The sequence below is a fragment of the Thunnus albacares genome, chromosome 18 (assembly GCF_914725855.1).
Source record: "Thunnus albacares chromosome 18, fThuAlb1.1, whole genome shotgun sequence".
Taxonomy (NCBI): Eukaryota; Metazoa; Chordata; class Actinopteri; order Scombriformes; family Scombridae; genus Thunnus; species Thunnus albacares.
This window is the reverse complement of record NC_058123.1, coordinates 4,320,586-4,337,319: the sequence shown is the minus strand read 5'-3', so window position 1 is coordinate 4,337,319 and position 16,734 is coordinate 4,320,586. Positions and strand designations below refer to the sequence as shown.

General features: G+C 37.1%; 1 protein-coding gene across 1 annotated transcript; it reads right to left on the bottom strand.

Annotated features, from left to right (window-relative positions):
* Positions 1–728: 728 nt before the first annotated feature.
* Positions 729–13,600, bottom strand: pargl (poly (ADP-ribose) glycohydrolase, like). Its single transcript, XM_044333777.1, has 16 exons — positions 13,364–13,600; positions 8,559–8,935; positions 7,152–7,277; positions 5,847–5,936; positions 5,662–5,733; positions 5,490–5,576; positions 5,242–5,402; positions 5,067–5,146; positions 4,911–4,983; positions 3,667–3,739; positions 3,443–3,590; positions 2,923–3,001; positions 2,730–2,838; positions 1,228–1,324; positions 1,002–1,130; positions 729–900 (listed from the first exon to the last, which is right to left on the bottom strand). The coding sequence occupies exons 2-16, from the start codon at positions 8,931–8,933 to the stop codon at positions 785–787; spliced, it is 1,815 nt and encodes a 604-aa protein (XP_044189712.1). The 5' UTR covers positions 8,934–8,935; positions 13,364–13,600; the 3' UTR covers positions 729–784.
* Between the last annotated feature and the right edge of the window lie 3,134 nt (positions 13,601–16,734).

Genomic DNA, 16,734 nt, shown 5'->3' with positions numbered 1-16,734 from the left:
CGCCGTCCTTGTTTGAAGCACATAAATGGACGGGTTCACAAGTTTTCAAGTTTGTCTTAAAACAACAGTCAGGAGCCCAAATGAACATTGAAACATGTTTTTCTTGCTGTAATCATTCCTCCTGTTCATACTGACCATTAGAAGATCCCTTCATAATGACCTTACAATGGAAGTGATGGGAGACAAAATCCACAGTCCTCCTTCTGTGCAAAAATGTGGTTAAATGTTTATCTGAAGCTAATATGAAGCTTCAGCGTCCAAATGAGTCAAATCAAGTAGATATCTTTCAACGTTACAGTCTTTTTAGTGACAAAGTCCCTCTTTTTGTTACTATACTTCCACCTGCAGCTCAACAGGGAAACACTGTCCGAGGTAACACAAAGAAGGAATTTCATGCTAAAAAGACTGTAAATGTGTCAGATATCCACTTGATATGACTAACTCAGACTGCTGAAGCCTCATATAAGCTTCACATCAACTTTTAAATGACTGTGTGGACACACTGTGGATTTTGGCCTCCATCACTGACATTGAAAGCACATTTGAAGGATCTTTTAATATCCAGTATGAACAGGTAGAATGATTACAGACACCTGACTGCTGTTTTAAGACACACTTGAAAATTGTGAACCTGTCCTTTAATTCCAGCTTGGAACGTTTGTTGCATGCTCTCTCTCTATAGACAATAGATAATTAAGTAGATACTTCTTCATTTCTGTGATTTAAACTTTCCCGTGAGTTTTTAGTGCAGGTTCAGAAAGCATATGTGGACATTTTTCTGTCCTCACAGCAGACTCCGGGAACATCTGACAGATTTCTTGATGAACTCAAACAGATCCGAGTGAAATCCATCAGAGCGCTGCTCTGCACAGAAGTTCTTCAGAAGTCCGTACAGCTTCCCTGTGAAGGAAGTTTGAGCATGAATCAAACCAAAGTACAGAGCTTGAGAAACATTCAACACTCCTAATGTTTTTTTTTTTTGTTTTTTTTTAGATACTCACCAACTGTAATCTCCTCTTTGACCAGCAGGTTGTAGATCTTCTCCAGGCCTTGCTTCAGCTGTTCATCCCTAAAGGTAAAGAAGGCGACTCCTCTATTGGCCTTCGCTGCTGCCATCAACTGGATCACAGCTGAACATGAATGGAAGACAAAGACAAAGTCTTACATAATCTATTTTTTGTTCTTCTGTGAGAAATCAATAGATGGATAGATGAAGAAGAGGTGTACCTTTGAGCTGTGGGTCTCCATTGAAGGCTCCACAACCCCACTTCCCCGTGGCGATGTCTGGCTCGCTGTGACCATGACTCTTAAATCCACAGTATGCCTTCAAGGACACAATAAAATCATATAAAAGTGAAAACCAAAGATTATATAAATGAGACAGAATTTTATCAAAACTAACACATCCTATTTCTCTACCAATAAAGAAACACTCACCAAACAATACTAGGGCTGCAAATGATGATTATTTCATTATCAATTAATCTGATGATTATTTTCTTGATTAAACGATTAGTCGTTTGATCCATAAAGTATCAGAAAATTTCAATCACTGTTTCCCAACCCAAAAATATTCAGTTTACTGTTACTGAGGACTAAAGAAACTAGAAAATAATCACATCTGAGAAGCTGGAACCAGAGAATTATTTGTTAAAAAATGACTCAGAATGATTAATCTGTTATGAAAATAGTTGCTCATTAATTTTCTGTCCATCAACTAATCGTTGCAGCTCTTAAAACACTATAATATAAATACTCCAGACAAACTGCATGTATTAAAGGTACGCAGCGGTGCAGAATGTTCAGTTATGCAGAATAAATAAACAATTTTTAGAGAGAAATAAAAATTACATTTTATAGTTAGAGTTTTAACTCGTTAAAACAGCCACTGAGGGGCTGTTGTGAGATTTGTCGTTTTCATGCTTCCAGTAAACGTCTCAGATCTGCAGAAGTTCTGATTTATTGTATAATGTGTTACAGTTCACCAGCTGTTCAGATAGTTTATAAAATATAAACACAAAAAAATCAGACTAAATAAAAAACCGGGCACGGTGGAGCACGATCAAAGACTGTATGACTCTCAAACAAATTAGCAACACACCTGAAACTGATCAACCTGACTTCCTTAAAGTACAATTTAACCAAAAACAAGGAGGTGCCGCTTGGTCGGAGGTGTAAACATAAACAACACAAACATACATTCAACTGAAAATGGCTCCTACAGGCTTTAATAATAATAACAATACATTCAGTTTCTGGACAAAGATTTAATAGATTTTATAGATTTATAGACAACAAATTAAAAAGATCCTTGTTAACTAAAAACACACTGAAAGCATCAAACCTTCAGTTGCATTGAGCGGAAAAATCTGACTAAATATAATTACTGTCATAATTTATTTAGTTTAATTACGTTTATTATTATTGATATTGACATTTTCAATGTATTTTATACACTTGCATTTCCTTTTTATACATTTTATACACATACATTTTATTTTCTAATTTTTATTTTTTATTATTTCTTAATTTTTTTAAATTTTACTTAATTTTAATGAATTGAAAATACTTAATGATGTTGTTACTAGTAGTTGACGATGATGATATACTGCTAATTAATTTCTATATATGTAATGTATTATCAGAATGTTTTTGTATTATAAGCGTATTATATGATTATTATGTCGTATGATAAAATTGTGAATAACACACACAAAGAAAAGCCTCACCTTGTCCAGTTCCCGTGTAATGTTGTTCAAAGTGTACTGGTCTCTTCTGTGTTTGAAGTGCAGCGCGTCGATGGCGAGGATCTGCCTCTGCAGCCGACCCCAGTCGTCCCTAAAAGGACCGAATCACATCTCTGAGAAAACAAATAAATAAATAACTTCAAATGTAAAACACACACATAAAAAACACGCATACCTTCTGTGGTGGTCGTCACGAGGGCCGGCCCACTCGAAGGTGTCACCGAAGCCACAGTAACCGCTGAACTGCTGAGAGCCTGAGAGACGGAGATATTATACAGTCAAGCTGCTAATAATAAATCACATGAAAAGACCAAAACCAACAATGTGTTAGTCAATACTTTCTGACTTCCCTACTCTGTATGAGTCCTACAAATCTTTAAAAACAGCTCATAAATATTAAGTTATATTTTTAAAAGGCTCAATAATTTCCTAAAACAGCTGAAACACGACTCCAAAAGAAGGGTAATGTCCCTAAATGTCTTGTTTTGTCCAACCAACAGTCCAAAGCCCAAATACATTCAGTAAACTATGATTTGAACTAAGAAAAGCTGCAAATCCTCACCCTGGAGAAGCTAAATCCAGATAAAGTTTGACATCTTTTCTTGATAAATGACCTAATTTTGGTTAATTAGGCAGATATTTCAACATTCTGTCGATCTACTAATCCATTAATCAACTAATCATTTCATCTTTACCTGTAATGATCAGACACTCGCTGTCCCCAAGTTTCTCAGTGAAGAGGCGGGATACAATCAGCTCCGGGTTCATGAGGAACAGGATCTCCTCCTGCACCAGACCGGAGCCCAGCACACCTCCACCGATCCAACTGGAAGCAAAATCCACCTGCACACACAGGAGCAGTCAAAAGTCCACTCTGGACTGAACCTGCTGGTCATCGTCGCTTCAGGTCAGTTCTTACCTGTAGCATGCCTTCTCCTTCAGTCTCGATGTTGCCACATGACACAAACAGTTTAGGCATCGTCGACTTAGAGCTACAACACAAACAACAACAAAAACAATTCAGAGACGACTGATTTACACCAGCAAGAACTCAACTCAACTCTGTTTTGAATACAGAGCACCAGTTTTATTAGCTATGCTAGCAGGCATGTTTGTCTGTTTGTGGGTCAGTCAGTCCTAGAGCTGCAACGATTAGTCAATTAATTTTCAATTAATTACTGGATGGATTGGCTCTAAACTTTGTTCAGACATTGATGGTCCTCAGAGGATGAATCTCTCTGATCCCCCAACTGTTCCTTTCACGCCACCATTAGGTTTGTGGTTTTGAGTGAAAGGTCTCAACAACTATTAGACAGATTGCCGTGAAATTTGGTTCAGATACTCATGTTCTTCTCAAGATGAATTGTTATATATTTGATGACCCTCTGATTTTTCATCTAACACCATCATAAGGTCAAAACTTCACTTCATCCTATATTTTGGTTTATTACAGCTACCTGCAAAGTGATATTTACAGCACCACTCTGTTCAGTTTGGACACACTTTCTAACTCCTTTGAATGAGAAAATGTGTCTAAACGTTTGACTGGTGCTGAACATCAGCTTCAGCAGTATTTTGTGCAACAGGGGTGAAATTAATATCTCAATAATAAGAAGAATTACATTGACATTTGCTCCAGATATTCCCCTCAGGATGAACTGTAATCACTTTGGTGTTCCCTTTATGTTTCATCAGGCGCCACCATCTAATCAAAATTTTTAATATTCCAATACTTTGGTTTATGACTAAATACCTTCAAAATGAATGACATTCACATCAGCTGTACTTTGTGTTTCCTGCTAATTAGCAACATTAGCATGCTAACATGCTAAACTCAGATGATGAACATGGTAAACATTTTACTCTGAAGGATTTTCCTTCATGTGTCATGTTTGAAACACTCCTTAGACAAGCAGACAGTGAGCGTCAGACAGCTGTCTTCTTCGCGGTCGAGCTGACCTGGTTTTATGACTGTTGCCATAGAGACAGCACTAAAGTAAACAATCTTATAATGATGTTGTGACTAGAGACGAGATCACCTGGGTGCTGCCAGAATAACTGAGAACGGTTCAGCTCTTTTCCTTCAGACTTGCTGTTGCATTTCACTTTTTTGGTTTTGAAAAGTGCTCTATAAATAAATATTATTATTAAAATCATTATTACCTTTTCCAGTCGGGCTTGTCTGTGTCTCGGAGGCATCGCCTCTCAAACGTCACCAGTCCTCTCGGTTTTGTGTCTGCAACGAATTCAACAACAGTCACAGATTTACACTGATGCACCTGACAAACAGGAAGTAGAGGAGCTTCAGCAGAGACTTACGCTCATCTGTTACCACTTTAAAGTAATGCATGATGGCCCTCAGCTTTTCCTTCTTCCGGTCTGACCAAATCCCAAACAGACTGCGAGCAGAAGGAGAATTAAGAGTGAACTCACATACAAGATACACACGATGCAGAAAGTATTTAAGGGTTGCAATCGAACTGTGTTGCCGAACCTGCTGAAGTTAATGGTTGGGTAGTTGTGGTACTCTGAGTTGGGTGTGGAGGTGTTGCGATGAGGGAAAGTGCAGAAAAATGCGTTGGCGAGCAGGCAGGATATCTGAACCTGCGACAGAGTGATGGATGAGTTGTGTCCCCTTTGAAGCAGCGGGATGGCCTGAAAACATGAAAAACACACTTCATCACCATCACCATCAATATGGAAAAAAAACGCTACGTCCACTGGTTCCAGTAAGTTTCATACCTTCTTCACATAATCAGGAAGCTTCAGGGCCAACGCTGCGATCTTAGGGAACAACTTGTCAAAGTAGTTCTCTGTTTTCGGGACAGCCTGTGAAGGATTATAAATATATTGCTAGAGGGCATCACAAAACTGAAGATTCAATTATTTGGAGTGAACACACATGGACACTGACCTTTACAAAGCTGGCGAGGGCATCAAAAGACCACTTGTCTTTATACTTTTGGTTATATTTCATGATCGCTTCCTAGTGAGAGAGTTTGAAACATTGAACATTGAACATTTCTTGGAGACAGATGAGATAAAAATCAGTTTAAATAAATGAGAAAAATGAGAAATTGTCCATGGCTGCCAACGTACCGCCACATCATCCACGTCCACTGATGTTTTTTTGGCGAGGCTGCCCAGATTTTTGGAGATCACTTCCCACCGCGACGTCTGGGTGGGATTCTATCACAGGAAAAGATTCATTCAGTAAAAAGTCTCTTTAAACTTGCAATAACTGATTTTTTTTTTTTTGGCCACTTGGGGGACATATCATCACTTTTTAAGTTGATATGTTGAACTTGTTAGGAAAGAGTTGCTTATTTCCACATCCAGCAGTTACGGAGCAACATTATCATTCATTTGGAGTCGTGTTTCTGTCCACCTGGTGAATGTGAGTCCAATATTCACTCTCTTTTAGCTCTGTTTTTGTTCTCCACCAACTCCTGAGGGAAATATCTGGCTCTTTAGCTGCTAAATGCTCCACTATGTTCACCAGCTAGTCTACAGCTAACTGTGTCTGTTTGCTGTTTGGCGCTGAGCAGGTAGTGTACAGTGGCTTTTTAGAGCTTTTGTAATGGAAACAACATTGATGAGAGCCGTGGGACTGAACCAAAACAGTTTTAAGGGGAAATCTGATAAACTGCCCCAAGTGATGTCACTTGAGTCAGTGTCGGTCGGGGCTGAAGACAACAAGTTTGAAAAGTAATAAAAGTTAGAAAGAATTGAGGTTATCAGACCTCTGTAGCTCCTCATCTCTGCTGGAGGCTAGCAGCTCCAGGCTACATTAGCCGCTACTAGCATAACACACCCAAACCTTCAACTGAACTGTTGGCAGTAGAGTTGCATTGTGGGTAATGTAGGTGCCAGATTTTGATAAGGCAGAAGAATGTGTGGAGAAAAAAGACTGCTTAATGCTCCACTATGTTCACCAGCTAGTCTACAGCTAACTGTGTCTGTTTGCCGTTTGGTGCTGAGCAGGTAGTGTACAGCGGCTTTTTAGAGCTTTTTCTCTGAAAACACCATTATGAGAGCGCTGAGAGTGAACCAAAACAGTAAAGTTGCAGTTTTTAAGTGCAAAGTAAAGTTGCTCTTTGACTTTCCCACCCAGATTAAATTAATTACAGTTTTTCAAATCTGTCTTAAAACTAAAGTCAGGTGCCAAGTTTTTCATTTTTATGATAAATCACAATATTGTGATCCCCTTAATCTCAAAGGATGAATTTCGTTTCAATTAATTTGATATAATCCATTATTTCCTCAAGAGAAACTATATTTTTGCACCTACTGGTGTGCAGCTGGCTAGTTCAAACCAGTTTCTGGAAGAAATATCTCGGTTTTTGGTTTCCAGGTTTGGTTTCTTTCAAAAGGAACTAATCTTGTGCATAGCCTCAAACACACCTTGAAGACTGAAGACTTGACTATCGTGACACTGTGAGAGGAACACGGCATCTTCACAAAGTTACTGTGCCACAAGTCTCTCCCTTTCAGGGGCCTAAGTCCTGCTCTCTGGTTGAAAGAATCCACCTGTGTAAAAAAATAAATAAAAAAAATAGTTATATTCAACAACAACAACTGCTTTTTGCGAGAATTTTATATACTTTACTACTGTAAAAGTACCAATACTTTAATTTAAAAATACCCCATTACAAGTAAAAGTCCTGCATTCCAGCTTCTACACAAGTAAAAGTACAGAAGTATTATCGCAAAATGTACTTAAAAGTAAAAGTACATGTTCAGTAAAATGTCCACTGTGACTGATATATTATTATATATGACATCATTAGATTATTAATAGTGAAGCATCAGTGTTAGAGCAGCATGTTACTGTTGTAGCTGCTGGAGGTGGAGCTAGTTTACACTACTTTATATACAGTTAGCTAGTTTAGTCCAGTGGTTCCCAACCTAGGGGTCGGGGCCCCTCCAAAGGGTCAGCAGATAAATCTGAGGGGTCGTGAGATGATTAATGGGAGAGGAAAGAAGAAAAAACAAAGTTCTGATACACAAATCTGTTTTCAGTTTTTTGGACTTTTTCTCTAATCTTGAATATTGGATCATTTGAAAGGTTCATTAAATGAAAAGTTTAGAGGGAAAGTGTCTCCTAGTTAGTCAAGGAATACAAACTACAAACTGCTCTTTTGTAAGAGGTTAAACTGCAGCTTCCAAACCTGCAACAGTTCAACCCAAACTTTTAAAAACTTCTCAGAACTCACTTATGTTCCCTCACTTTTTTAAACTGATGTTTGCTAATAACAGTAATATTGATTTTGTTGTTTTTGTTGACATTATTTCTGCTTTGTAAGCTCTATTGCTCTATTGTGAAGCGCTATAACTTCTGTTTTGAAATAGAGCTGCGACATTTAGTTTATTAATAGATTAGTTGACTGACAGGAAAATTAATCACTAGCTATTTTGATAATCAGTGAAAAAAATATCCAAATTCTCTGATTCCAGCTTCTAGAGGATATACAGTAAACTGAATATCTTTGGACTGTTGATCGGGACAAAACAAGACATTTGTAGACGTCAGCTTCACCATTTTTGGACATTTTATACATCAAACAACTAATCAATGAGTAAGATTTGCGTGGCATTTACTTGTAATGGAGCATTTTTATATTGCTGTATTGGTACTGTTCTTCTTCCACCTCTGTGATTTGCTGTCAGATAAATGTAGTGAAGTAGAAGAATAAAATAGCATCAAAAACTCAAGTAAAGTACAAGTACAGTACTTGAGTACTTCCCACTTCTGGAGACAGACACAAGGAGGGAAGGGATACATTAGAACTGGAGAGGACGGATTCTTACATCTATGAGGACAGTTTCTGAATTGCTGAACTTCAGACGTCCCAGTTTGCTTTGACACTGCGGAAGTCGCTTCAGATCATCCAGCTGACAACATGACGGAGCGTCGTCCTGCCACTGTGTCGGCACCGGTTCATCCCGCTCTACATGTTGATCTCTCACATCCCCGTTACCGGAGGGTCTGGACGAGGTGAAGGAGGAGGAGGAAGAGGGGAAGGAGGAGGAGGAGGAGGAGCAGCTGGCTTCGCTCGTGACATCTTTGCTGTTTTGCTCTTTTTCTTGCTCAATTTTGTTTTTACAGTTTTTACAGAGGTCTTCAGGTTGAAGAATCGCGCTCATCTGGGAACTGTCGTTGCGGTGGTTATGATGCCCCGCCATCGCTGTGGGATTAAGAGACAGGACGTTAAAGGACAAGTTCACAGTTACTCAAGTGTGTCTTAAAACAATAGTCAGGTGTCCATATGAACAGTGAAAGAGGTTTTTCCTCGCTGTAATCATTCCTCCTGTTCATACTGGCAGTCTGAGTTAGTCATATCAAGTGGATATCTGACACATTTACAGTCTTTTTAACATCAAATTCCCTCTTTGTGTTTCCTCGGACAGTGTTTCCCTGTTGAGCTGCAGGTGGAAGTATAGTAACAAAAAGAGGGACATTGACACTAAAAAGACTGTAACGTTGAAAGATATCTACTTGATTTGACTCATTTGGACGCTGAAGCTTCATATTAGCTTCAGATAAACTTTTAAATACATTTTTTGCACAGAAGGAGGACTGTGGATTTTGTCCTCCATCACTTCCATTGTAAGTGCATTATGAAGGGATCTTCTAATGGTCAGTTTACAGCAAGAAAAAACTGTTTACACGTCATTTGACAGGCTTGAAAAATGGTGAACTCGTCCTGTTAGAGCCATTTGTATCTATGTGTGTGTTAAGGTTATTCCCTGGTTGTCACAGTAGGTGGCGTATTGGACAGCAGCATATGGAAATACATATGTAGCCGTTTAGAGGCTAATCTTTAAGCCTTTTTTTTGTTTGTTTTCATGCAAGTTATTGGTGTAAGTGTGTGTATAGCAAAGGCTGTATTGGTACACAGTAGTAAATAAATACATCTTAAGCACAAGTCCGCAGATGTTTGATTTACTACATGACGACGCGTCAGTTACATATCTTGGTAACAGCCCCTCACTGTGGCTTGTTTTGTCGAAATCAAGTCACTGCACGTCCTTTAAGGTGAGTGAATGTGAGTCTGCGGTGGAGAGCTTTTATTTTCTTAGGTGACAGCATGGAGGAGCAGGATCAACAGGTCGGACCAGATACTGACTGCTTGAAATCATAAAGCTAGCAGTTTGCAAAACACGTGACTATAATGTCTGGATATACTGCAGGTAGACGTACAATATTACAGTATATATACACACCCAGGTAAGCTTTGTGTGGACAGAGTTGTCTTTGACTCAAACCGAACAGAGCCGATATTGGCCACTCACAGATATATTGATATCGGTATATATGTTGTCTGATATTCACCAACATTTTTTTTTTTTTTTAAAGTTATATAAGCATCATTTTATGTATATTTCTTTTTCTTATTTCAAGTTTAATATATGTACATATGCTTTTTTTCTATGTGTTTTTTTATTTATAGTCATTTATAATTATTAAATTCCCAGTAAAGTTACTGTTTCAGTGCACTGATGTCATTTTACACAATAAAGTTTACTGTCAAGTGTTTGACAACCACATTTGAGGGATCATTTCAATCTACGCTTCTTCCTATTTCTCTTAGGGATGTCAATGATTAATTAGTTATCGATAGTAATTTTTAACCGATTGAAAACATATTCACTGATAATGCAGAAGATGAAAAAACAGTCAAATGTCCAGTTTGAACGACACCCGTTCTGGTCATTATATGAAGTTTCCTCGACACAACAGTGACTGACAAATGTGCTTTATCCAAAACATTAAATCATCATACTAGTTATGCTATTAAAACATTAAGTTATCAGTTTGTATAAATCTAAATCACTGTAACTAACAGATGTTATCTAGTCAGGTTATCTATTAAGTTAACAGTGACTAGCATTAGCTCATTAAGTCAATTTCACATACACAAAGCAAACTTTTCCATATGTTGTATTAATATAAAGCTCTTTTTTGGCAGATTTCTTATATCAGTGGATATGTGCAGGCTACAGTCTTTACAGGTTGTAAATACAAACAAAAACAGTGTGATCAATAAACTATCGATTGTCAGCTTTTCATATTAAATTCACCTGATCACAGTTCAATAGTCCGTCTGTGTTTGTGTCTGAAGAGAGACTTCAAGCTATAAGCTGTTTGTTGAATCAATGAGCTATAGGTTATATTTGGTTATGAATCAATCAATATACATTTAATATTTAAATAATGTTGATAGTCTATAATTATTGAATCAATATGTATTGTTATTCATTATATTAGCAGTAGTCAATCTCTTCATGGTGTGTTGACAGACTAAATATATATCACTACATTTAAAGAATTTATATGATACTATAATGTTACTGCGTTGGCAGACGTATTTAATAAATATCATTAACAGTAACGTGTATTTGCTGATATTTCTGTGTGTTTCTTCTTCTTCTTGGCAGCGGCGGGATCCTTTCAGGCGTTTGGTTTTATTTGGTGGCATTTCCTGTCATTTCCTGTGGCCCTGAGAGCAGAGACCTGCAGGCACAATGTTACATTTAGCCGACAAAACTTCTGTGCTTGAACTCAACTGGAATTTGGGATTCAGGACTTCGACTTGACACTTTTTCCACAGCGTGATGTTGCTACTTTCATTTAAGTAAAGGCAAGGTAGACAATTGCCTGGGGCCCCCAACTACAAGGGCCTAAGAAGCTTTAGATTCATTATGTTTAGATATTAAAAATATTAAATTATGTCACTATTCTAACTAACTGAACCCTGAAATAACTTACAAAAGGCCCCAAAAGCACTTAGAAAAATGTGCAACAGTTTACTTCTACTTCAGAGGAAAACGCTGCACTGCTGCATTTACCTGACAGATAAATGTTACTGGTTACGCTGGTTACTGGCTGCGGTCTGTCAGGACCAAAACCTCACACCACAAGAACAGTTTCTTCCTGTCTGCAACCTCATCAACAAAGCCCTGGACCCCCTACTGACACGGACTCTAACCGCCCCCCCTCTGACATATACTGTTATATTAATATATCACCCCACAGTCTTGCATTTGCACATCTGTGAGCTTTGATCCTACATGTTGCGTTACAATAATGCAACTTGTATTATTATTATCATAATAATTCACACTGCATACTGTTGACTGTTGAATATCTTGTACATTCATCTCATTGTTGTATGTTTCATATTTAAAATGTTAAACCTGCAGCAGCTCCTTTCACTTACAATATATTTTACATTTTTCTTTTATTGTAAGTTACTTCTTATTTATATTGTTTACAGTCACTTCATTTTGACTGTTACGCACCAAAACAACACCGAGGCAAATTCCTTGTATGTGCAAACCTACTTGGCAATAAACCTGATTCTGATTGATTTTACTCACAAAATATAACAATTAAAATATGATGCATTATTATTGATTAAACTATCCAGCATTATATAACAATTAAAAGCTCCACCACCTCTCTAGAGCCAGTGTTTAGTCCGTTCCGGGTATAAAGATATAAAGACTCATTCTAAGGTAACGACAACACAACGATTCTTATGTTCAGGTGATTATACATTAATTAAAACGCACGTTATGAATATTATATTCAATTTCTGCCAATAGATCCCCCTAAATCTTTCATACTGGTCCTTTAAGAAAAACAGTTTAGAGCAGTGGTCCCCAACCCCCAGGCCGCGGACCAGTACCGGGCCGCCCTAGATGGGACCGTCTTGTTGCATTTTTCATGCACTTTATATTTGTTTTTGTGGTGTATCTTATTTTGAAGGCATGTTTAAACGTTACCATAGCGACCAGAGAGTGTTGGGGAGGCAGAGAGGATGTTACTCATGTTATGTTGTTGGCGCAATGTTATGAGGACGCTGCTAATAAAGTTGCATACGAGTATGCAATAATATAATATAATATAATATATAATATAAAATACCACAGTTTTTAAGCCGGTCGTCTCATTTTAGTTTGTTGTATTTATCTGCCGCACCTCAAACGCCGGTCTGTGAAAATATTGTCTGACATTAAACCGGCCTCTGGTTTAGAGCACGTCTGCTACCACTGCCATTACCAACATTCCCAGTTAGAGAAAGGGTGAACAGAGTTTGCCCACAATCCTAAACAGGGTGCAAACTAAAACATGATTTGTGAATTTGTCCTCAAAAATATTGACAATATGCTATTTTTGCCATGCAATTCAATTTTTCCGTATCTTCATCATCATCATGGGTGTATGACTCATGCATGAGGGTGATGCATCACTTTAATAAAGAAACTAACATGCTATTCATACTATCACCATCGAAGCGAGGCGGCGTGATATCATAAACTTAACTCACTTTAACCCAAAGATCAGACACCCCCTCCACCCCCAAATCACTAAATCCGCCCCTGCGTAAAGGATCTGAGTACTCTTCCACTACTGCCAGACTGTCTATAGCTCCAGTTTAATATTTAAAAGCACCAAACTAAAAGATTAACACTTTAAACTGCTCACGGTGGTCTGACTTCAAGCTTTGGCCTAAATATCCGCCACCGTGTAGTAAAACTTGTTATTACGCGCGGACCCGCCTGCGTAATGAAGCTCATTAGTCTGACACTGTTGTGTAAACACTCACCTTTCACCAGAGACCCCGCTGACGCAGACTGTGTTCAGATTTAACGGGACTATTGTGAATTACGCGGTTCAACGATGAAAAACGCAGCCGAGACGCTAAAAAACAGACGGACTGAAGTTAACTTTCACTTTGAGGAGAAAGCGAAACTAAAGTGAAGAGAGCGGAGCGGTGAAACAGCGTTTCTACTCACATTAAGGACTAAACCCTCCTTCCTGCTGAAATGAAACTGATGCAAAGCACAACACACTGTTTCTATATGACATAATGTGAAAACACTAAAACACCAATTATGATTCTGAACGACCACATCAGAATATTATTACAATTACGTAATTACTTTACAAAAGTGTGCATCAGATCCTTTTTTGTCAATTCTTTTATACTTCATTAATTTACTTTACTTCACATATGACGTCAGATCATCATGTTTTAACAGCTGTAGGTTCAGTATTATAGTCAGTGTTGGAAGAAGTACTCAGAGCCTTTACTTAAAGAGAAGAAGATTTGTGTCTGATATGTTTTTTACCTTAAAAAAATAAATTATCTTGATACAATCCTTAAAATTACATCATCTCATCCAGAGTCTATAAATATACAAATATATTTCATTTCAGAAGTTTAACAGCTTCTATTCTCAGTGTTTGTGCGCTGAAAGCTTCCAGTTTCCACGTCACACTTGTGAATATTGGAGCAGAATTGACTCCAAACTGTTTGTGATGTCACAAATCATGCTCGTAAATGCCCTTGAATCGGATTTTCAGTGAGCTCAGAGAAAACAAACAAAATCATTCTGCACAGTGAAGCTCAAACATTCAACTGTAGGAACAAGATGAAAAACGTATTTTTGAGCGGAGCAGGACTTTAAGTAAAAGTATCAATACCACAATGTAAAAATACTCCCTTACAAGTAAAAGTCTTGCATTTAAAATCCAACTTAAGTATAAGTATAGAAGTAATACCGGCTAAATTTAGTTAAATTTAGTTCAAAATCGATTCGTGACTCATATATTTAATAAATTTAACAAAGTACATTGTTAATACTGAAGCATCAGTGTGTAAGCAGCATTTTATAGTTGTAACTGCTGGGAGTGGAGCGAGTTTAAACTTCTTTATAAAGGTCACAAGATCAATCTGAGCGGTTTTGAGATGATAGATTGGGAAGGAAAAAAAGAATAAGCATAGCTATGCTACATAAATTTGGATTAATTTTTAATCTATGTTCAGTTTAAACCTGCTTTTAGTGTTTAGTTTTATATTTTTAACACAAGATGGCAGCAACGAGCAAGATATGATAAGTTTCTACAAAGCCACCACAATTCATAATCTGTGTTCCTCCTGATATTTTAATATGATAGATGTTCAAGATATCACAAAAACAACAATAATAATAATAGCCTAATAATGAATTTAAAACAGGGCTTAATGAAAAATGTCCCCTCTGACTGATATATTATTATATATGACATCATTAGATTATTAATAGTGAAGCATCGGTGTTAGAGCAGCATGTTACTGTTGTAGCTGCTGGAGGTGGAGCTAGTTTCAACTACTTTATATACAGTTAGCTAGTTTAGTCCAGTAGTTCCCAACCTAGGGGTCAGGGCCCCTCCAAAGGGTCAGCAGATAAATCTGAGGGGTCGTGAGAAGATTAATGTGAGAGGAAAGAAGAAAAAACAAAGTTATGATTCACAAATCTGTTTTCAGTTTTTGCATTTTCTCTCTAATCTTGATTTTTGGTGGAATATTGGATCATTTTACCTCTTTGGGCCTTAGACTCTAACTTGGCACTGATTTTTTGTGAGCCAAAAATGTTGAGGAACTGCTGGTTTAATCTTTTAGTTGTGTTTTTTCATGTAAATTCTTCATCTGTAAAGTAATTATAGCTTTTAATAAATGTAGTGGGGTGAAAAGTACAATATTTCCCTCTGAAATGTAGTAAAGTAGACGTATAAAGTAGCAGAAAATGAAAATGCTCAGCAAATGTAAATCTAAATTGCACTTAAGTAAATGTACTCAGTTACTTTCCACCACTACACGCTCTACAGTCTATCTGGGGGCTTACAGCAACAGCAGAGCAGCAGAGCTCTGGTCCAGCTGTTCCAGATGTTGAGGTCAATGCACCTACATGAGGATTCAGCGGAGGAGCCTCGAACATTTCATCCACACGGCTGCGTACACTCACTGCCGGGATCAGAATAGAAGTGAAAGCTCTGAGTCTGTGGCACCAGATGGTCGTAGGAGTAACACGTAAAAAAAAAGGTGAAAATCAGAGGTCGTAGGACAGGAAGATGATTGGAGTTCATGCTAATTGTGACAAGCTGCTCTGAACCCGCTGAAACAGGAGTAAAAATACTCAGCACTGTCAGATCACCAGAGCAGAGGGTCACGCAGATGGCCGAGCTGGGGAAAGAGATCTGTCAGGAGAATTTCATGGAAAAGGAATCATCTGCCAGAGCAGTGGAGGAGGAAGTATTCACATCCTTTATTCAAGTGAAAGTAGCAATACAATAAAGTAAAAAATACTCAATTACAAGTAAAGTTCTGCATTCAAAATGTAAGTAAAAGTATGCAAACATGGAAATTTAAAAAGTGTTATACTATCATATCATTGGACGACTGTTACTGATGCATAAATGTGTAATTTTACTGTTGTATTTTGTTTAATTGGAGCTAATTTCACTATTTTATATTCTGTTGTACTATTTCAATCTATCCCAAAGTATTATATTTTATACTTTTATCCTTAATTTTATTTTTTTATAATAATTAATAAAAATATCTGTTTAATCTGGCTTTTAAATTGGGGTTAAAGTTTAAACTTTGGTATTTATATAATTTGTTCCTATATTTAATGTTTTAATGCATTGTTATCAAATGTTTTATTTATTGTTATTTTTGTCATTGTTTTTCTTTGAATGAAAGGTTCTATACAAATAAAGTTATTATTATTGTTGTTATGAATTTTGCATGTAAAATTTAAATCTGTGAGTAAATCTGTTAAATTAACGTATTACAGTAAGAAGTACAATATTTACCTGAAATGTGTTACTTATATTATTATATCATCGGATTATTATTACTGATCTATGAATGTGTAAGTAGCATTTTACTGTTGTAGTTGGCTGAAGTGGAGCTACTTAATCTATACGTACAATTTTAATCTGTAAAGTTAAGCTGTTAAATAAATGTGGTGGAGTAAAAAGTATAATATTTGCCTCTGAACTTTGGTGGAGTAGATGTATAAAGTACTTAAGTACAAATTTGTACTTAAGTACAATACTTAAGTTTACCTTATGAACAACTATTTTGATCATTTTTAATAATTTCAGTCATTTTACAACAAATATACCCAACAAAGTGCTTCGTTCCAG